Genomic DNA, 21,713 nt, shown 5'->3' with positions numbered 1-21,713 from the left:
CGGATGGCAGAGCAGGTATGGGGGGAGAAATGGTCTACTCTGCTCTAACTTGCATGTCCCTATGTAGATGCTGCATTCTAAACATCTTTCTGTTCAAGATTGGCTTGACATTAATTGTGTGTGTGTTGGTAAAATACAAAGCAAATATTCTGGACTAATTTATGTTAGTTATATGTTCTACTGTCTATGTGAGGATATTGTAACTGAGGCTTTTAAGTTGTGAAAATTAAAACCTTTAATAACATTAAGTTAGAATAACTTAAATAATTTAGAAAAATAATCTAAAATACAATTCATTCCTACCATAATATGTAAGATGTTCTGCCAAATGCAAGAATGACACTGATACAAGGACATTGAAAATCCAGTTGACTCCAGAAGAACAGGCATTTCCTGTACTTCGTGCCCACATCGGATATATTTCAGAATTCACTGTCCAAGGCATTGAACCCATTCCTAAAAAAGGGTTGAACATTATTCAAGTACTTAGTTTCAGGCAAAATCAAATGCACAGTTAAAAATTAAGATCAGAATTGCTTTCCATTAATATTAACACCACAAAAAGCATCTATAGTTGTTTGATTCATCACCTAAATGCACGAATATATACCTACCACGTAAGTAGCAGAGTTTCAAACTAAATTGAGCATGCAAAGTTGAAGCATGATGGTTTAGCCAAAGTATCCTTTTTAATGGTGTGATCAACTTTAATATCAGTGTTAAAAATATGTATTTATAGGTGTGCAGTTTTACTCCTTAAGCTTTTAACAACATAAAAAACACTTTCTGCTTACTGCCTTATCCATTTTATTGTTAAAGCATGCCACCTAGTTCTGGTCTCTCACAGAACAGGAGACATCATTGTCCACCCTATCCAGTTCCCCAAGGATCTTATGTATCTGTGCAAAATTGCCACTCATTATTCAAACCCCCAAAATGGATACAGGTAACTTTGAAACATAGCAAATAGAAGCACAAGCAGGCCATCTGGCATTTGTGCCTACTCTGCAATTCAATGAACATGGCTGATCATTGAATTCAGTATCCTATTCCCACTTCTCCCCATACGCACTGATCCCTTTAGGCCTAAAAACTATGTTTAAACTCCTTTTTGAAAATATTCAATATCTTTTGCCTCAATTGCTTTCTGTGGCAGAGAATTCCACAGGTTCACCACTCCCTGTTTAAAGGCATTTCTCTTCATCTCCATCCTAAATAGCATAACTTACACCCTTAGACTACAATCCCTGTTTCTGAGATCTTCAGTTAGCAGGAACATCCTTTCTGCATTTACTCTGTTCAGACCTGTTGGAACTTCATCGATTCCCATGAGATGCACCCTCATTCATCTAAATTGCAGTGAATATAGTCCAAACTGACCCAATCTTTCCTTATATGTCAGTCCTGCCATCCCAAGAATCAAGAATCTGTAAACCTCCATTGCATTCTCTTCATAGCCAGAGCATCCTTTTTCAGATAAGGAAGCAAACACTGCACACAATACTCCAGATATGGTCTTGTGAAGGCCCTGCACAACTGCAGCAAGATATCCCTGTTCCTGTACTCAAATCCTCTTGCTATGAAGACCAACCTACCATTTACCTTGAATGCTTACTTTCAGCAATTGGTGGTTGAAGAGTTCTCAGTGCACCTCACCCTTCTCCAATCTATCGCTGTTCGGATAATAATCTGCTGTTTTTGCTACCAAAGTAGGTAACCTCTCATTTGCACATGATTGTCCACTTTCACTGAACTTGACAAAATCATGCTGAAGCATTTCTGCATCCGCCGATCTAATTTCGAGTCAACTGCAAACTTAGAGACATTACATTTAGTTCTGTCATCTAAATTATATGCATATGTATATATGGAGTTGCTAGGGTCCAAGCACTGATCCCTATGGTATCCCAATAATCACTGCCTACTGGTTGGAAGAAGTCTTATTTATTCCCACTCTTGCTTTCCTGTCTGTCAACAAATTCTCTGCCCAAAGCAGAAACAGAAATTGCTGGAGAACTCAGCAGGACTGGCAGCATCTGTGAACAAAAAGTTAACGTTGAGTCCAGTGACCCTTCTTCAGTTTTCAGTCTATGACAGTACACTATTCCAATCTCACACACTTTAATTTTACAAGACAATTTCTTGTGTCTCAACTAATCCAACCTTTCCACACAAGGCAACTCTTTCATCTAAGTATCAGTTGAGTGATTGTCCTCTGCTTCTAATTTAATTATATTCTTACAGAGACCAGAACTGTATACTATATTTCAGGTGCCTTCTAAAAATGGACTGTATTATTTCAATTTTCCAGTTACAGCAATTTCCACAGCGAGATCTCGGGAATCAAAACAGACAGCAGCATGTTTAATAAATGTGGACACCATTTTTTAAAACTTGTTACAGTTAGTTCTGTCCCAATCAATTTGATTATTTCTCAATAGTTCTACGTAGTATTGAATAATTTTAAAAAAGGGCTTTTAACAATTATTATGAGCAGACAACTCCTGCCGATAATAGAGTAATTCGATATCCCAGAAACAATGTTTGTCACAAAAGTAACAGGTATTGAGGAAAGGGTACATCACAAGATTCACATGAAAGCATTCTCTCTCCGTTTAAGGTGTCATCTGAAGTTTTGCTTCAATCTTGCAATAAGAATAATGGTGGAATACAAAATTTGGGCATGAATCTTCAAGGTGAATGACAACACGACTCATCACAAGCTGCAAACCTGGACGTTAATAATGCAACTTTGAATTAAATTTACTTATAGAGGAAGGTTATTTCCCTTCCACTGAAAACTTTTCAAGATCATTTAATGAACTACAATACAATCATTTAAATAGAATCAGATTAGGAATAATTTAAAATAAATTTCATACCTGGAGCAAAAAAGACAAGATATAGGATAAGACCCAGTAATGCAGTCCAAGAATATACTGTAGGGCAGAAGTTGTATGCCCAAGATAAGCCTTCTTTCTTAAATTCTGAAGCATTACTGCATCTAAAATAGATACCAGAATATTGTAATGGACAACAACATTCACTAAATAACGTCAATTCACCGTCATTTCCTGATACAGGTGGTGTTTCTGGAGGATATAGCCACATTATGCCCCTATTGGTAGGTGGTGGCAGGGCAAGGAGCATGATGATCTTAGATACTATTTTTCATCTCTTTTTATTCTACCTGGCTGTGAATGTTGGTATCGCTCTTCAGTGATATAGGTTTCTGCTGTTGCTCATGCAATTCTCTCCTTTCATTTTATAGTTTTGAACAGCAACTGTACTTGTGGTAAATTTCCAAAAATGGCACATATGCATGCAATATGAAACTGCAAAAACTTAGAAATACATTTTGTTGGCATTCAAATTAATCACATTAATGCATGGTGGGTCAATCAAAACAGATTAACTTCACTGAACACAGATTATTTGGAAGGACTGTCTACATCAGAATAGCAAAGACTGACCTAGGTAATAAGCTATCCAATACACAAACATGACACCAAATTTATTAGTATTTCAGGAGTGTATCCGTGTAGATGAACATCTTTCAAGGCAATAAGTATTAATGCCATCTTCCTATTACATATATTACACAAGGGACCAGCCTCATACTTCCTATAAAGAGGACACTTAATGCACTAACAACTCCTTTTACTAAAAAAAATCTTAACTTTTTTTGCTGAAACTCTGAGAAGATCTCTTTATCCTTTCTCTGAACTGTCTTTGTGAAAATTTTAACTTCATTGATTTTGAAAAAAATGCATTCTAGTAATTATAAGTGTGAATACAGAAAACAAGGTTGAATGCGTGTATTGATTGAGCTGCAGAGAGCAAAAAATTTCCATGTTCAAACTGGAGGAGTCAGGATTTGTCAGAATATGGCACATAGCCATGCTGATGTAAACAAGATGAGCGAAAGGCACAAACACATTGAAACAATTTTGTCTTTCAGTCAATGAAATGCATAAGAGATCCAAATGCCTTGGTTCTGCTCATCAAGCACGTGGTTAAACCTGAAGACAGTAACTAGTTTGGAGACTACATTGTGAAGGGTTTCCATACATAACAGACAACTGAACAAAACAAATTAATCAAACTTAAGTTTTTCATCAATTAACACCCCTTCATCATAAACCCAGAGTCCATTTGCAGCTCTTCAGAACATGAAGAAATCCATACCAGAATGCATCATTCAAAAACACTCGGGCATGGGCTGAATGATAAGTAGTAACATAAGTGCTACAATTACCAACTTGCATTTCGAACAGAAAGGTGAGTTTCCTCTGGGTGCTCCGGTTTCCTCCCACAGTCCAAAGATGTGCAGGTTAGGTGGATTGACCATGTTAATTTGCCCAGAGTGTTTAGCGAGGTGTAGATTAGGTGGGTTATAGGGGGAAAATGGGTTTGGGTGGGATCTTCTGAGGTTTGGCGTGGACTTGTAGGACCGAAGAGCCTGTTTCCACACTGTAGGGATTCTATGATTCTATGACCTATGAAAGCAGAACAGCACCACTTTGCAATGGTATCTTCCAGAACAAAGCTTTAATACTGAGCATTGTATAACAGTACTTAAACATACTGTTTTCAGGAGATATAACCTCAATAAATGGGACTGTCTTGACAAAAACATAAAACAAAATATATACAGGTCATCAAACCCACTGCCCAGTAATACTACGCAATATCACATTAGTATCAAAGCAGTCTGGTAAACAATGGCAACTTTTGGGTTTTGTGTGAACTCCAATCAGACAGAGTCAACATTTTCAGAGGTTGTGATCAAAAACAAGATTTTGCTGTTTGTTTCTTCATTCTTTACTGGGACATGCATGTCACTGGCAAAGCCAGCATGTGTTGCTGATCCCCAATTACCCTTGAATTAAGTGGCTGATTTTGAAGGTCATTTGAGAGTCAATGGTATTGCTGTGGATCTAAAGTCACATTTAGGCCACATCAGGTAAGGATGGCAAATTTTCTTCCATGCAAATACATTAGTGTTTGAAATGGGTTTTACAACAGTTATCACAGTCAAAACTGTGACTAGTTTTTAATTCTGGATTTATTAACTGAATTTAAGTGCCACCAGCTGCATGTTCCAGAGTAATAATTTGGGCGACTAGATTACGAGTTCAGTGAAATTACTATTTTGCCATCACTTCCATAGAGATGGATTTTCCCCTCTACCATTTTGCTTTTACATACTAACCATACACAATTTCCTACTTGTAAACTTCAAACTAATTCTCAGGTAGCTGATATCCTTCTTGTACCACCATTTCTAATGCATCTTTTAGCTTTACACATCAATAGACATTAAGCTTTCCATACAATCATAACATCAGTTAGTTCTCCTCTCCAGAAAGACCTCATACCTTCCCCCAATACAGCAGTGATCTAAAAAATATTCACAAGTTTTCACCTCCATGACTCACCTCTGTTGTCCACTAATATTAAGCTAAAAATCTGGCTAATCCTAAATCCTTTTTATTAGTTTGAACCAGTACCACCTGCAGTAATGAAATGCAGTATGAAGCAATTTTCAGAATTAGATTTCCATACGGTTTACAAGCTCGGATTCTCAGAATGGGCCTTTTTAAATCTGCAAAGTTTACCAATTTCTTTTTGCTGGATATCTGAAAAATTGATAATACTGGAAATACTCAACAACTCTGGTAGCATACGTGGAAGGAGAAACAGTTAACAAACGGCAGAACTGAAATAAAGTCATCAACATGAAACATCAAATGTTTTCTCTCCACAGTTGCTGCCTAATCTCCTGAGCATTTTTGAAATATCACTCGTCAGTGACATTACCATGATATCATTATCTCTCCCCATGGCAATTAATCAATGCTTGTCAACGCAAGATGCATATTTATCCCTATGTTTTACAATAGACTTCTGAAAGAGGTTCACTTCTGCTTTAATGAACCAAGGAAGCCTTGCATATCAGAAAAGGTGGTGGTAACCTGGTGAACTTCTGACAATTAACTATATACATATGCTAAACAAGCCGTATGCTGTAGTTGTAGCTATATGGTTCACAACCATTTGATCAGATCAAAGCACTAAGTCTTTTGTGAATGTCAATCAATTAAATAACTATGGAGAAGAAATGGCTCCATAAACGTTTTCATCCTAAATGATGCTGGAGTCAAAAGACTCTGCATATGCACTCATCTTCAGCTTGAAGTACTGGGCGGACAATCCATCTGTCCTCCCAAGATCATCACAATAAATGATTGTCCCAATTTGATTCATTGCCCAAGTTCACAAGGAACAAATGAGCACACTGGATGGAAGACAGACCATGGGTCCCGATAATACCTCCATTGCTATTGTGAAGACCTGTGCTACAGAACTAACCATGCTGTTCCACTAAAGTTATGCCTCTGATGCCCAAGGTCAAAAACTGCCTAGTTATGTCCTGTCCACAAAAAGCAAAATAAATTCAGTATAGCCAATCACCCCCTAACAATTAACTTGCAATCATGAGTTAGTGGTTAAAGGTGTTGTTAAGAGAAAACCCACTAATGTCAATGGATTCAGCTCAGCGTCATTATAGTCTTCATGTAAACACTGACAAGACGGCTGAACTCCAGAGATGAGGCAAGTGTGGCTGCCCCTGACATCAAGGTAGCATTTGACCATTAGTGGCATTAAGGAGCTCAAACAAGACTGAAACCTGCAGGAATTATTGCAGTGCGTTTACTCATCACTCAACAGAATCACACTAGCACAAAGACAGAGACACTTGAGGTTATCAGAGGATAATCATCTATTCCTGGAACATTACTGCAAACATTCCTCAGGAAAATGTTCCAGTACCTCAAGCTTAAATGAGTTCATTAAATACATTGCCCTCCATTATAAAGGTCAGAAATAGGGATGTTTGCTGAACAGCACAGTGTTCAATTTTACGTGCAACTTCTAAGCAGCAAAACTTCAGGACTGGGCAGATAACAAGCCTGACTCAACTGCCAAATAATGACCACCTCAGAGTAGAAAATGCTTAACCATATCCACTTAACCAATAACATGACTGACATTGCTGAATTCTCTACCAACCACCACCTCAGGGGTTATCATTGACCTTCTACATAAACAATCTGGGTGGGCATGAGAGATTGGGTAGTCTATAGTAACTTTCCCTCTGACTCTCAAAGGCTTTTCTACCTAACAGTAAAAGGCACAAGTCTGGATGGAGATGAAATATCTCCATTTGGCAGGGCAAGTCAACATAAGGCATCACAGCATCTGTGCAGATTTTTGCATGGTACTCTAATGACCACCTTAAAAGATTCACCCTTCCAAGTCTGCCATTCCACAACTGGAGTGTGTATCATTTACAAGATGAACCGTAGCAATTCATTAAAAACATTTTTAACTCATCTTCTAAAACTCTTCCACCTAGAAGGCCAAGGGTATTAGGTGATTTAGGACCATCTCCAATTTCCCCTCCAGATCATGTACTATCTGAATTTAGAAAAATACGTAAGCTTTTTAATCCACGTTGGGGAAAATACATTGCAGCATTGTCGCCTACCTTCAAGGTTCAAGGATGCAGTTGGCACATCACCACCTTCTCAGGACCCCAGTCATATATCCCTCAAATAGATAAATGTACACTTTGTCATTGTCCTGAAGGCATGCCATAATTTCTATTTCCTACATGTTTAAGTTAATTATCTGGTGAACAAGGGCATTGTTACTCAACTTCACTTATGTACTAAGACATTAAGCAATCTTACATTATTTTACCGATTCACATCCTTTTGGATATTCTCAGTTGATACTTGGTCTAAAGTTGCTCACAAATAATTTCTAGTTTACACTTTTCAAGGGAGAAAATGATTGACTCTAAAAATAAGTGCAGAGATCAAGGTTCACAATAAACCATTCTGCATCGGTTGTGTTGCAGACAGCATATTAAGTTAACATTATATGTTGTACACAGCTGATGCATGTGGTCACACTCTCCGTGCCGTTTGTTGGCTGCACGGATGAATAAAGGGCCCAATATCACAAATGACTGGTACAAGCTCAAGGCAATCTGCAACTCTTAAAACTACTATTCACTGAAACCTGATTTTTTTAAAAAAATGATAATTTATTGGAATTGCTAAACATGGAAAAGATCTAACACCAAGCTTTAAAGACACTGCTGTAGTGATTGTAATGAGGTTAGCCAGATGGACATCATAGAATGAGTTCCCTAATTTGGGGTGTTAATCTACTCCAGTCAAGGAGCCCTGGCTGACAGATATAAACAGGAGGGTCGGACATCCTGTTCACTTAGAACAGGCTCCGACAGAGCTGCATCAGCGTCAAGGACCCTCTATATTGGATGACTTGGTGAGGGAATATCAGCCTCTGTAGAGTTATTTCAATAGCAAAGAGACAAAAGCATGCTCCTAAAGAAATTGGTTTGCAAAAGTCGTCCTCGAATTGGGGCAAACATTTTTAGTGTCGTGTTGTTATTTGGGAAGTTTGCCTCGTTTGACCCTGCTGTTGAAGAGTGGGCTCAGTTTGTGAAAATTATTGGTTACATTTTCTAGGCAAATGAAATCAGGGCAGATGAAAAGCAAGTAACTCTCCTGACAGCTTGTGGGCCTGCAGCTTTTTTCAGCTATTAGGAGCCTAATTTTCCCTGAAGTGCCAGATACTAAAACCTTTAAAGAGTTGACAGATTTAAAGAATATTATGACCCTAAGCATCAGCATCTCAGAATTAGATATCAATATTACTAAGCAATTTGAGAACCAGGGGAATCTGTTTTGGGATTTTTGACTAGGTTAAGATGACTGGTAGAGGCATGTGACTTTGGTTTAGCCTTAAATGAGAGACTGGGATAAATGATGTAACCATGTAAAAGTACCTACTAGCTAAGCCCAACTGGACTTCAAACAGGCACTACAACTGGCTTTATCAGTGGAAAATGTGGCAAGTGGAGCATACGAGTTATAGGATATTCCAATGGAAGTGAGCATTTCCTTGCTAGTTTAACTGATCTTAGGGAACACCACTTGAGTGAAGGTAATTGCAGAGACTCACTCAAAACATATCCTGAACAGACGGATCCCAGGTCAGCCCACAGAAAAACCAAGTCTCGGCTAAATGGTTAAATTTTCTTCAGGATCTGGGCTGGCAAGCCAGTAGCTGATGCTGGTGTGTGGACTCTAGACAGTAAAAGTCCCACTAGACCTAAATGGTGTAAAATAACTCTTAGGATGGTATCCAGGATAGTGCACAACTGTTTGGAAATGTTAAATTGCTTAGCCACATCCAAAACAGTATTAAAGGAAACATCTGGTTGGTCGCCTAGTTCTAAAGGAGTTGATACAAGCATGGCTATTTCAGTGATTGCAGGACCAGTCTTTAAGAAAATTTGCTCTGGACTCCAGCCCTTAAGTTTGCGCAAGACCTGAGCTAGACTGAGAACCGACAGAGAATCTTTACAGATTAAGGGTACAACTTCAGTCCTGGTCTCTTAAGAGAAGCAGCTGGCTATTACCACTAAGTAAAAGTCTCCAGCCCAAGCTTGATTGCGTGGAATTGCTCGAGAAAGCTTCAACTTGATTGGCTCAACGTTTTTCAATTTGAGAATGACTGCCTATTTCAAGTCGTAATTGAATACCCAGAAGTTTCTCAGGAAGGAATTCTATAATTCTGCAAGACCCACCTTGTGAGATTTACCTTACAGGCAAAAGCAGAGCACAAATCAGAAGGAATCATCAAACCAGTCCAGTTTGCAAAATGGGCAGCATAGACTCATCACAATCGGTATGATCTGTTTGCCTTTGTAGGGACGTTAAACAAACAGTAAACAGCTTTCAATCCCTCAGAGGATTTATACATGAAGCTGGCAGGTGAGATATTCTTCACAGAGCAATTGTGCTGGATGAGGAGTCCTAGAAGTATGCTAAAATTAATATCCACAAGGGTCTGTACTAATATACAGGACTGCCTCTTTGGGTATCGTCAGCCTGTGTATTTTTCAGCAAATGATAGACAACATTTTACAAGGTCTACCCCAGGTTGTGATGTATCTAGATGACATGCTTGTAACAGGGAAGACCAAGGAGGAGCACTCGGCAAACTTAAGTCCTTTGATGTTTCTCCCAGGTATGTGTATGCCTTGGGAGAGTGTGTGCGAGAGTGTGTGGGAGAGTGCGCCTTGGTTCTCACGTCAGTAAGAGAGCTTAGGTTATGGAAAGTTTGTTCAAGACCTGGCTTCCATTCTGGCACCTTTGTATCAACTGTTTCTAAAAAAAAGTTGGTTTTGGAAATAGTAGTGTAGCAAAGCCATAACTTTCAGGGAAGCAAAGAAACTGCTTTCGTCCTCGAAGGTGTTGGCACACTATGAACCAAAGTGAGATTTGGTACTGACATGTGAGGTCTCCCTCCCCACACAGCATCTGGGTAGTATTAGCTCATAGGTGGCCTAATGGAGAGGAATGCCCTACAGCTTTTGCATCCAGGACTTCGACTAATTTAGAGCCTAAATACACCCAGTTAGAGAAGAAAGGTTTGGCAATCATATTTGGAGTCAGAAAGTTCCACCAATACCTTTGTGGATGTCAATTTGTAATAACTGACCACAAACCCCTTCTAGGTCTACCAAAAGAGACAAGGTAGTGCTGCCTGTAACTTCAGGCAGAATTCAGCAGTTGGCTCTAATACTAAGTGCATATAATTACAAGTTGGAACAGCGTCCAGGAGATCAAGTAGCAAAATTCAGATGTATTGAGCTGCTTCCCACTGGCAGATACACCACCAGTCATACCACCATTGATGGAGTCCGTAATGGTTTTACACTTTCTGAACACATTTCCAGGCACAGCTGGCACCATCAGACTTTGGATGCAGAAAGATCTGGTCCTGGGAAAACCAAGTCAGCTCGTGATGGGGGAAAAGCAAAGAAGCCTTCCAACATGTTTTTTCGGACTCAGAGACCAGATCACAGTTGAGAACAGCATAATATTATGGGGAACAAGAGTGACTGTCCCAAGTAAATGTCACCAAATGTCACCATTAGGTGGGAACACTACCACCCTCAAATTCCTGTCCAAGCCACTCACCATCCCGACTTGGAAATATAATCGCCATTCCTTCAATGTCACTGGGTCAAAATCTGGAATTCCCTCCTTCAGGACATTGTGGACCAACTCACAGCAAATGGACTGCAGTGGTTCGATAATGCAGCTCTCCACTACCTTCTCAAGGGCAACTAGGGATGGTCAATAAATGCTGCCCAGCCAGTGATGCTCAAATTCCACAAGTGAATTTTAAAATGTTGGACTTTTAATAATTGGAGGGACGTAGCTGAGTACTGCAAGAAATTGACAATTTTTTCCACAGAACATTAACAGCACAAGCAAGGCAGGTCCAGTTAGTTTCTGCTAATGTCTCTAGGGTGTCAACTGTGTGGAGATTCAACAACTTTAATGCCATCGAACAAAGATTGAATTGTTGGATTCTCTCTTGCTGGAAGTGATGATTTTTCTGGTACTTAATTAGCAAGTAACATACATGCCACACATCAAACCAAGTTGTTGAAGTTTTGCTTCATATGGATACATACCACTTCAGTATCCAAGACACGAATGGCAATGAACATAGTACAATCAGCGAACATCCCTGCTTCAGACAACCCTCAGGAATTGTTTAATGAGTGGATAGATGGAATAAATACACCTTTCCTTGTGAGCAAAATGTGTGGAAATTGTTTACATTTTTGTACAATAACAGAACTTGCCAATGATACTGTATGTTTCTTATAGTTATTTTCATTCATTTAAAATGGAAATATTTAATTGATAGACTGGACGCTATTCAAATCTTTGAGACAATAAAACCATTTTCAGTTAATAAATCTGTACTTTGCCATCTTTAAATATATGAAAGAATATTTTGTTGCAATTGTTTAAGCATATCTACACTGTACAGTATTGCTGAATTGTACCAATTTGCAATATGGTGAAATTGTGATGAGTCAAATTCAGATAACTAAAACCTCCGGTTGTGCTATGGTTGTCAGTTATTCCTGCTGGCAGAGTCAGAAATCCCGTAGAAGGATGCCTGATATTCTAGGTAGCCAACTGTGGATTGGTCAAACTTTTGTATGCTTGTCATATGGCTGTACGTAAAGTGGGGTGAGGCCATACCATAATATGAATTCCGGGCAAGTCGTCATTTAGCATCAAAATCTATCCATGAAAGGATATTCAAACCGTGCTAAACATAAGAAAGAAAGAAAGAATATAGTCAATTGGAGAGAAGGTGAAGCTGATACATAAGTGGGAAAACTGTGCTGTGAAGTGAAAAAAGTGAACATTGCTAAGACTAAGATCATTTTTAAGCAGAAAGTGAACATCCTAGAATACTTCAAAGAGACTTCCCCCCACCCCCCCAACCACCACCAAGGAAGAGAATGAGCAGCTGCCACAGTAGATGACAAATTCACACTGCTAAGGTGGTTCAAGACAACTGGAGGAAAGAACATACTAGTCTCTGGACCAATACTGCAAGGAAGGAGAGTCACCCCAGTAAATAGGCTGAGCCATAAGGATTTCATCTGTATGATGGGTGGACAGATTGATTCAAGATAAAGCTTGGCATTGTTTTCAACACAGAAACAGTGACTGTGAGGCAGTTACAGCAGCAGTTATGGAAGATTGTCTACAAAGCGGTCTCATCCACATTCTGAATGAGCATATATCGAGTGATACAGAGTTTTAACTCTGAATCCAAACTCTCTTCCTGTCTTTTAAATGGTTGTTCTTTAATGTTTAAAAATTAAATATATAATGTGGAAAGTAAAATAGGAATGTGTGACAACTATGGTCCTCCACCATGAACTGCCCTTAAAAGCTGCTGCTTCTTGTCATAGGAAAGTCCAAGAAGCCACATTGCTTTGCAATTGTCAAGACACTACCCATGCAGCACAAAACTAACAAAACTGCCTAGACAACAATCAGCATTTGAAACAACCAGGCAAGTGGACAAGATATACCAACATACAGAAAAGGAAGCTCATCATTACAGACTACTTTGCTATGCACTCCAACATTGTTGGCCTCAAAATCGTTAGGCTCATGTTCTTGCCTCCCAACACCACAGTTAACCTCCAGCCAATAGATCTGGATGATTAGGAACCCAAAAGCTAACTACCAATGGCAGCTGATCTTTCAGGTTATCAAGGCGATCAATAAGAAGCAGGAATCTAATCAATTGTTCTCGAATACATCTTCATGACCAAGAAGCTGCAAAAAATAAAGACAGAAGCCATTTTCACTAACTGCTTCTACCATGTTGGATTCAAATGCGCTACGACTGCAAAAGATGTAACAAGGAGTTACAGGATGAAGCAAACCAACCTGACAAAGCTTTTCAGCTCGCCTGTCGAAGGCTGGCATGGAAACTACATGGAAATGAATGCTGAGGTTGATGACGCTGTAAGTTGCAAAACAGATGAAGCAATCTTAGGTGTAGTATGTTCTTGAACAAAGTAGTCCTGAAGAAGTTTTATTTTGGACTGGGGGAGCTAATGACTCTGAAGAGCCTGATGAAAGCTTGCTCACCCACCTGCTTCCCTAGAAGAAGTTGCATAGTTGTTCCATGATTACAAACTGCAATACCAAAACATGGAAAACAGGTGTGACTGAACTGACAACATAGCAGACTGTACTGCAGTAATCTTAAAGCAAAACATTAAGCAAATCAGATTATGGAGTTGAACATGTTAAATATATCAGTGCAGAACAAGTCTAATAATCCAATATTATTCCCCTAGGAAACTTAATTATTAAACAGTTTTCATCCTAGATTTACAGAAGTATTTGATTACATCTATAATCCTTTGAATATTCCGAGAACTTTGTCACTGTAGTAAAGGGAAGGAATAGAGATCCAGAAACAGACATCAAAATCAACCGTGTACCAAAAATGTGTACTGAGAAAGGATTCAGAATCATAACTTCCAGTGAATATCCAAGTGACTGTACACTGAAGGGCATTTGACCATCTATTCGGTTGGCCATTTGTTTATTCGGCTACCTCCTAGGACCCCTTTGCAAAAAATACAGATCATGGACTTGATTGTCTGATCTTTTACCACTGGTGAATGGCAAATCAAGCATTTCAGGATACAACAGCTTTGTGCCTTTGGTTCCAACGAAGTACTCCAGCAGCCATTAATTTAAGTCAATTATCAGAAGTTCTAAGGTGAACTTAGATACATTGGATCATTTCAGAGTTGAGGAACAGGAAAGAAAAAAAGAATCACTAGAGTACCAGATGGATCACTGTAATTATCTGATTTCTAGTAGGTTGGGTTCCCTAGGTATAGCGCAGTGCTGAATGAATGTTATAGTAGAAACAAAGCAGATAAGACCGTGTTCACTTTCTTCCAAGGATAGATCTTTCCACACATTATCTAACCCTCAAACTTTACAGAGACAAAAATATAAAGGCTTGTTCAGTTTCTGGTGTACAGTAATAGTCTTCTAATTTGCCCTTTTAGAGGGCCGAGTATGAAAGAAAAACCAAGATTCATAAACACAAGTTTGGGTTCGTTTAAATCTTTACCACTTAGCTGGGTTGCATGACAAAACTGATTCAAGAGGCTCACATGACTGCATCATTTTCTCTTCTTTTTTATGATGCAAAAAAAAAACACAGGTGATTCCCTCCCATTCAAATGTTCCCTTTCCCGCTCTTTTCAGATTACAGTTAATTTTATACCTTTTCAAGGTAGTACTGAATAAAATTGGACTGTAATCTGGTTCATGTATGGAAGTGCTAAGCATCTGTGATCAGGAGAACCTATAAAGGCAGACTACATCCCAAGTCAGCCTTATTGCTAAATATAGATGAACAGAATCCCTAGAAGAACAGAATTTTAAGATACTGGAACTGGGCGACAGGTCTATCAGCATCCGGAAAAAAAAAATTGGTTAATATTCCAAGATGGAGATCTTCAAAATTGTTCTTTTAAAGTGTAAGTTTATCATGTCTCTCCTGGTTTTTAAAAATCAGGTACATAATCAGGCTTCTCTTGTACTTAGCAAATGCTTACTTAGCACATTCATTTAGTCGGAGCTTCATACCTGCCCCACGCAGCCATTCCCTCAGATCTGTTGCTTACAGGGACACAGGATGACTCGGTAACATTTGGACTTTCCATTTTGAAACAAAAGCCACAGGTTGGGTCCAACATACAATTGTTGCAAGATCTGAAATTAAGAAATGGGAGCCATTAAAATTAATTATCAAATGTGCACAACAAAAATAGTAACATGCTGATAATCTTACTGGACCAGTTATCCAAAGATTTGGACTAGAGTCATGTGTTCAAGTTTATTTATAAATTTAGAATTGTTATTCCGAATTTATAGTGTCACAATTAATTATGAAACTACTAGTTTGTTGTAAACCTGTCAAGTTCACAAATACCCTTGCGAAGAGTCAAAATCTGCTGTCGTTACCTGGTCTGGCCTGCATGCAATTTCAAAAACAGCACTGAAATTGACTCTGACTCAAAAATACCTGTTGAATTGGCTAGGAAAACTGCTCAGTGTACCATGTGATCTGGAAAAGCAATAAAACTAGATGGATCATGCACCATTGCCCAAGGCATTGCAAATAAAAATAGCATACCCTACACCCTAGTTAACCATGCAATATACTCCTTGCTAACATATTAGAACTTGAGCCAAAATTGGGAGGGCTAATCTACAAATGAATCTAGCAACACCCTGACAACCAAACACGCAGAATCATGCCTTACAAGCAAAATTGGTCTCCACCATCACCATTCCAAGTTTGGCTCTCACACCAACAACAAACCAACCAGACATGAGCAGTTAATGATTCAGAATCACATTGGTTAGTTCAGTTGACTGGAGGGCTGGTTGGCGATGCAGAATAACATCAATAGCATGGGCTTAATTCCCACGTTGGCTCAGGTTACCATGAAGGACTCTCTGACTCAAGCTCTCTGCAGGTTAAACCACCACTAGTTCTCTAATGAGACAGCAGCTTGATGATCTAGTTAAGACAATGGCAACTCCTCATAACTGTTTATTGCCACTGTTATATCTTTGACCAGCAATCTCAAGCTTTAAGTACTATGAAACAGAAGTTCCAAAAATCTCATTTATTCTGAATAATCATAAAAAACAAAGACAAGGCGGAGCTTCAACAACCTTCTGAAGTTGGAAATTTGAAATTCATCACAGAGTAAAAGGCTCCTCCTCACTGTGGTCCGAAATAGTATGCCTTTATTTTAAAATTGAGATTCTGGTTTTGCAGTCCCTAACCAGGGAAACATCTTACCTCATCTCCCATGTAAATCACATGGAGTATTTTCCAGGTTTCAATTAGGTCACTTGGCATTTTTCAAAACTCATGGGAATGCAGGCCTGGTTTGGTCAATCTGTCTTCAGAGAGCCAGAGGGTCCTTCCGTTGCTGAAAGTAGCCATGCAGGTGCATCAGGTAGTAAAGATGGCAAATGGTATGTCAGCCTTCACAGCAACAGGATTTAGTATAGGAGAAGGGATATCTTGCTGCAACTATGTAGGCTTTTGAGACCACACCTGACACACTGAAATTTTGATAACAAAATGTGAGGCTGGATGAACACAGCAGGCCAAGCAGCATCTCAGGAGCACAAGCGCTGACGTTTCGGGCCTAGCCCCTTCATCAGAGAGGGGGATGGGGTGAGGGAACTGGAATAAATAGGGAGACAGGGGCAGGTGGATCGAAGAGGGAGAGAAAAGAAGATAGGTGGAGAGAGTGTAGGTGGGGAGGTAGGGAGGGGATAGGTCAGTCCAGGAAGACGGACAGGTCAAGGAGGTGGGATGAGGTTAGTAGGTAGACGGGGGTGCGGCTTGGGGTGGGAGGAAGGGATGGGTGAGAGGAAGAACAGGTTAGGGAGGCAGAGACAGGTTGGACTGGTTTTGGGATGCAGTGGGTGGAGGGGAAGAGCTGGGCTGGTTGTGTGGTGCAGTGGGGGGAGGGGACGAACTGGGCTGGTTTAGAGATGCGGTGGGGGAAGGGGAGTTTTTGAAACTGGTGAAGTCCACATTGATACCATTAGGCTGCAGGGTTCCCAGGCGGAATATGAGTTGCTGTTCCTGCAACCTTCGGGTGGCATCATTGTGGCACTGCAGGAGGCCCATGATGGACATGTCATCGAAAGAATGGGAGGGGGAGTGGAAATGGTTTGCGACTGGGAGGTGCAGTTGTTTGTTGCGAACTGAGCGGAGGTGTTCTGCAATGCGAACTGAGCGGAGGTGTTCTGCAAACCTAATGGTATCAATGTGGACTTCACCAGTTTCAAAATCTCCCCTTCCCCCACTGCATCCCTAAACCAGCCCAGTTCGTCCCCTCCTCCCACTGCACCACACAACCAGCCCAGCTCTTCCCCTCCACCCACTGCATCCCAAAACCAGTCCAACCTGTCTCTGCCTCCCTAACCTGTTCTTCCTCTCACCCATCCCTTCCTCCCACCCCAAGCCACACCCCCATCTACCTACTAACCTCATCCCACCTCTTTGACCTGTCAGTCTTCCCTGGACTGACCTATCCCCTCCCTACCTCCCCACCTATAGTCTCTCCACCTATCTTCTTTTCTCTCCATCTTCGGTCCGCCTCCCCCTCTCTCCCTATTTATTCCAGAACCCTCACCCCATCCCCCTCTCTGATGAAGGGTCTAGGCCCGAAACGTCAGCTTTTGTGCTCCTGAGATGCTGCTTGGCCTGCTGTGTTCATCCAGCCTCACATTTTGTTATCTTGGATTCTCCAGCATCTGCAGTTCCCATTATCTCTGATTAACACTGAAATTTTGGTCTCCTTATCTAAAGGAGAATGTTCTTGCTATACAGAGAGTGTAGTGAAGGTCTACCAAACTGATTCCTAGGACAGCAGGCCTAGTGAAGTTGAATCAGTTAGGATTATTCTTGCTGGTGTACAAAAGTACAAGGTGGGGATGGTGATCTCAGAAATGTATAAAATTCTAGGAGGACAATACAAGGTAGATGCAAAAGTGATATTCTGGATTGCAGGAGAATCTAAAATCCAGGGTCAGAGTGTAAAGTACAGGATAAGCCATTTAGGACCGAGACGAACAGAAATTTCTTCACCCAGAATGTGATGAGCCTGTGGAATTTGCCAACACAGAACGCAGCGGAGGCCAAAATCATGTATGATTTTAAAAGGAGGATATAACACTTGTAGCTAAAGGGATCAAAAGATATGGGAAAATGCAGGACTGGCTAAATGAGTTGGTTGATCAGAATGAATAGTGGAGCTGGTTTGAAGACCGATGAGCTTACCCTTGTCCCTATGTTCTATATTTATAGAACATTACAGCACAGTACAGGCCCTTCGGCCTTCGATGTTGTGCCGACCTGTCATACCAATCTGAAGCCCATCTAACCTACACTATTCCATGTACATCCATATGCTTGTCCAATGACGCCTTAAATGTACCTAAAGTTGGCGAATCTACCACCGGTGAAGGCAAAGCGTTCCATTCCCTTACTACTCTGAGTAAAGTAACTACCTCTGACATCTGTCCTATATTTTTCACCCCTCAATTTAAAGCTATGTCCCTCGTGCTCACCGTCACCATCCTAGGAAAAAGGCTCTCCCTATCCACCTTATCTAACCCTCTGATTATTTTATATGTCTCAATTAAGTCACCTTTCAACCACCTTCTCTCTAACAAAAACAGCCTCAAGTCCGTCAGCCTTTCCTCGTAAGACCTTCCCTCCATACCAGGCAACATCCTAGTAAATCTCCTCTGCACCCTTTCCAAAGCTTCCACATCCTTCTTATAATGCAGTGACCAGAACTGTACGCAATACTCCAAGTGCGGCCACACCAGAGTTTTGTACAGCTTCACCATATCCTCTTGGTTCCGGAACTCGATCCCTCTATTAATAAAAGCTAAAACACTGTATGCCTTCTGTCAACCTGGGTGGCAACTTTCAAGGATCTGTGTACATGGACACCGAGATCTCTCTGCTCATCTACACTACCAAGAATCTTACCATTAGCCCAGTACTTTGCACTGCGGTTACTCCTACCAAAGTGCATGATCTCACACTTGTCCACATTAAACTTCATTTGCCACCTGTCTGCCCAGCTCTGCAGCTTATCTGTTTCTCTGTAATCTACAACATCCTTCTTCACTATCCACAACTCCACCGACCTTGGTGTCATCTGCAAATTTACTAACCCATCCTGGTCATTTATAAAAATGATGACCAGCAATGGACTCAACACCGACTCTTGAGGTACACCACTAGTAACTGGTCTCCAGGATGTACATTTCCCATCAACCACCACCCTCTGTCTTCTTTCAACAAGCCAATTTTTGATCCAAACTGCTTTATCTCCTACAATCCCATTCCTCCACATTTTGTACAATAGCCTACTGTGGGGAACCTTAACGAACGCCTTGCTGAAATCCACAACCAGTTTACTCTCATCTACCTGTTTGGTCACCTTCTCAAAGAACTCAATAAGGTTTGGAGGCACGACCTACCCTTCACAAAACTGTGCTGACTATCCCTAATCAATTTATTCTTTTCTAGATGATTATAAATCCTATCTCTTATAACCTTTTCCAACACTTGACCAACAACTGAAGTAAGGCTCACTGGTCTATAATTACCAGGGTCGTCTCTACTCCCCTTCTTGAACAGGGGAACCACTTTTGCTACCCTCCAGTCGTCTGGCACTATTCCTGCAGACAATGATGAGTTAAAGATCAATGCCAAAGGCTCGGCAATCTCCTCCCTGGCTTCCCTGGGTGGAAGGATCCTAGGATAAATCCCATCCGGACCAGGGGACTTATCTATCTTCACACTGTGAGGATTTCTAATACCTCTTCCTTGTGAACCTCAATCCCACCTAGTCTAGTAGCCTGTATCTCAGTATTCTCCTCGACAACATGGTCGTTTTCTAGAATGAATACTGTCAAAAAATATTCATTTAGTGCTTCCCCTATCTCCTCTGACGCCACTCACAACTTCCCACTACTATCCTTGATTGACGAGAATAAGATGAGGGCCATTCTTTTATTCCTTAAATACCTATACGAAGCTTTAGGGTTTAACCCTGATCCTATCCACCAGCAACTTCTCATGTCTCCTCCTGGCTCTTCTGAGCTCCCTCTTTAGGTCTTTCCTAGCTACCTTGTAACCCTCAAGCGCCCCAACTGAGCCTTCACATCTCATCCTAACATAAGCCTTCTTCTTCTTGAAGAGAGATTCAACTTCCTTTCCCGCGCTCTACAGCTTCCTCCCTGCCTGACAGGTACATACTTATCCGGGACACACAGGAGCTTTTCCTTGAAAAAACTCCACATTTCTTATGTGCCCATCCCCTGCAGTTTCCTTCCCCATCCTATGCTCCCTAAATTGATACAAGGAAGAGGTATTATGATAGTCCCGTCATCCCAGGAACAAGTCTGTATTCCTTCTATGGTAACTGTATCTTCCTGTGGTAAGGATACCAAAAAGCTATCCGTACTATTCCAGGTGTTGGCTCAACAAGCTCCTACACACAACGAATAAAATTTCATTATTCCTCTACTCAAATCATCTAACAATAAAGGCTAACATTATACTAACCTTACTGATAACTTGCTGCAACTGCATTTAGCCTTTGGTGACCTCTTAACAAGAACTCTCAAGTCCCTTTGCACAATATGTGTGGCGCAGTGACTAGCACTGCCATCTCAGCACCAGGGACCCAGATTCAATTCTACCCCTGGGTAACCAGGCAAATTCGACTCACATTCTGCCTGTGTCTGCATGAGTTTCCTCTGGGTGCTCTGGTTTCCTCTCACAATCCAAAAGATGCGCAAATTAGGTGGATTGGCCATGCTAAATTGCCCCATATAGTGTCCAGGGATGAGCAGGCTAGGTGGTTTGGCCATAGGAATTGCAGGGCCTTATGGGTCTGGGTGGGATGCTGTTCAGAGAATTAGTGTGGATCCAATGGGCTGAATGGCCTACTTCCACACTTGTAGTACCCCATAGTTTGCTAATACAAGGATAATCAATTTATTCCTACTGCTTTCAGTCTGTTAGCCAAACCATAATCCACGTCAATACATTACCTGCTATAACAGATGTTTTAATTTTACAAGACATCCACCCAGGGAAGACTTATCAAAAAACCTTCTGTAAACGTAACTTTTAATAAATTTTGTTGGAAACATCTTCAAAAAGAAACACTGTCAAACATGATATTCCATTTGCAAATTCATACTCTGTCCAATCAGAATTTTTATCAAGTCCTTTATAGGATCTCCAACCTCATTTCTTTTTCCTACCACTTCTGCCAGTTAATAGATTTATTTGAAAAAGGGGAACCAAATGATGTAGTGTTTTTTTGGATTTCCGAAAGTCATTCAATAAAGGTGTAACAAACAGTTACTACACAAAATAGGTCACTGTCCTGGGAGTAACAATTATGGAACAGACCAGATCCCCTCAAAATATACTAAGAAGGTAGCCTAGACCCTAACATTTTCTTATTTTAAAAAGGTAAACATGAGATGCTGTGTTAACGATGCAGCTCAATTGGTCAAACTCTTAACGTTAAGTAAAATGCAATTTATTCAAACACTAGTTAAAATGTAACAGAAGAAAGAGGAACTTAGCATAACTTACCTCTACTGGAA

General features: G+C 40.4%; 1 protein-coding gene across 5 annotated transcripts in view; it reads right to left on the bottom strand.

Annotated features, from left to right (window-relative positions):
* Positions 1-21,713, bottom strand: part of LOC125463048 (proton myo-inositol cotransporter-like) — a 111,113-nt gene that overhangs the window by 6,928 nt on the left and 82,472 nt on the right. For all 5 annotated transcript variants that reach the window (XR_007249741.2, XR_007249742.2, XM_048553691.2 and 2 more), the window contains exons 7-9: positions 15,120-15,245; positions 2,883-3,004; positions 304-456 (exon numbers count right to left, since the gene is read on the bottom strand). Coding sequence is in view for 3 of the 5 variants with exons in the window: in XM_048553691.2 (XP_048409648.1) it covers positions 304-456; positions 2,883-3,004; positions 15,120-15,245 (401 nt within the window). In the remaining 2 variants the exon portion in view is untranslated. The remainder of the gene's footprint in view (positions 1-303; positions 457-2,882; positions 3,005-15,119; positions 15,246-21,713) is intronic.

The sequence above is a fragment of the Stegostoma tigrinum genome, chromosome 25 (genome assembly GCF_030684315.1).
Source record: "Stegostoma tigrinum isolate sSteTig4 chromosome 25, sSteTig4.hap1, whole genome shotgun sequence".
Lineage (NCBI taxonomy): Eukaryota > Metazoa > Chordata > Chondrichthyes > Orectolobiformes > Stegostomatidae > Stegostoma > Stegostoma tigrinum.
The sequence above is the reverse complement of the archived record's forward strand: the minus strand, read 5'-3'. Positions and strand labels throughout refer to the sequence as shown.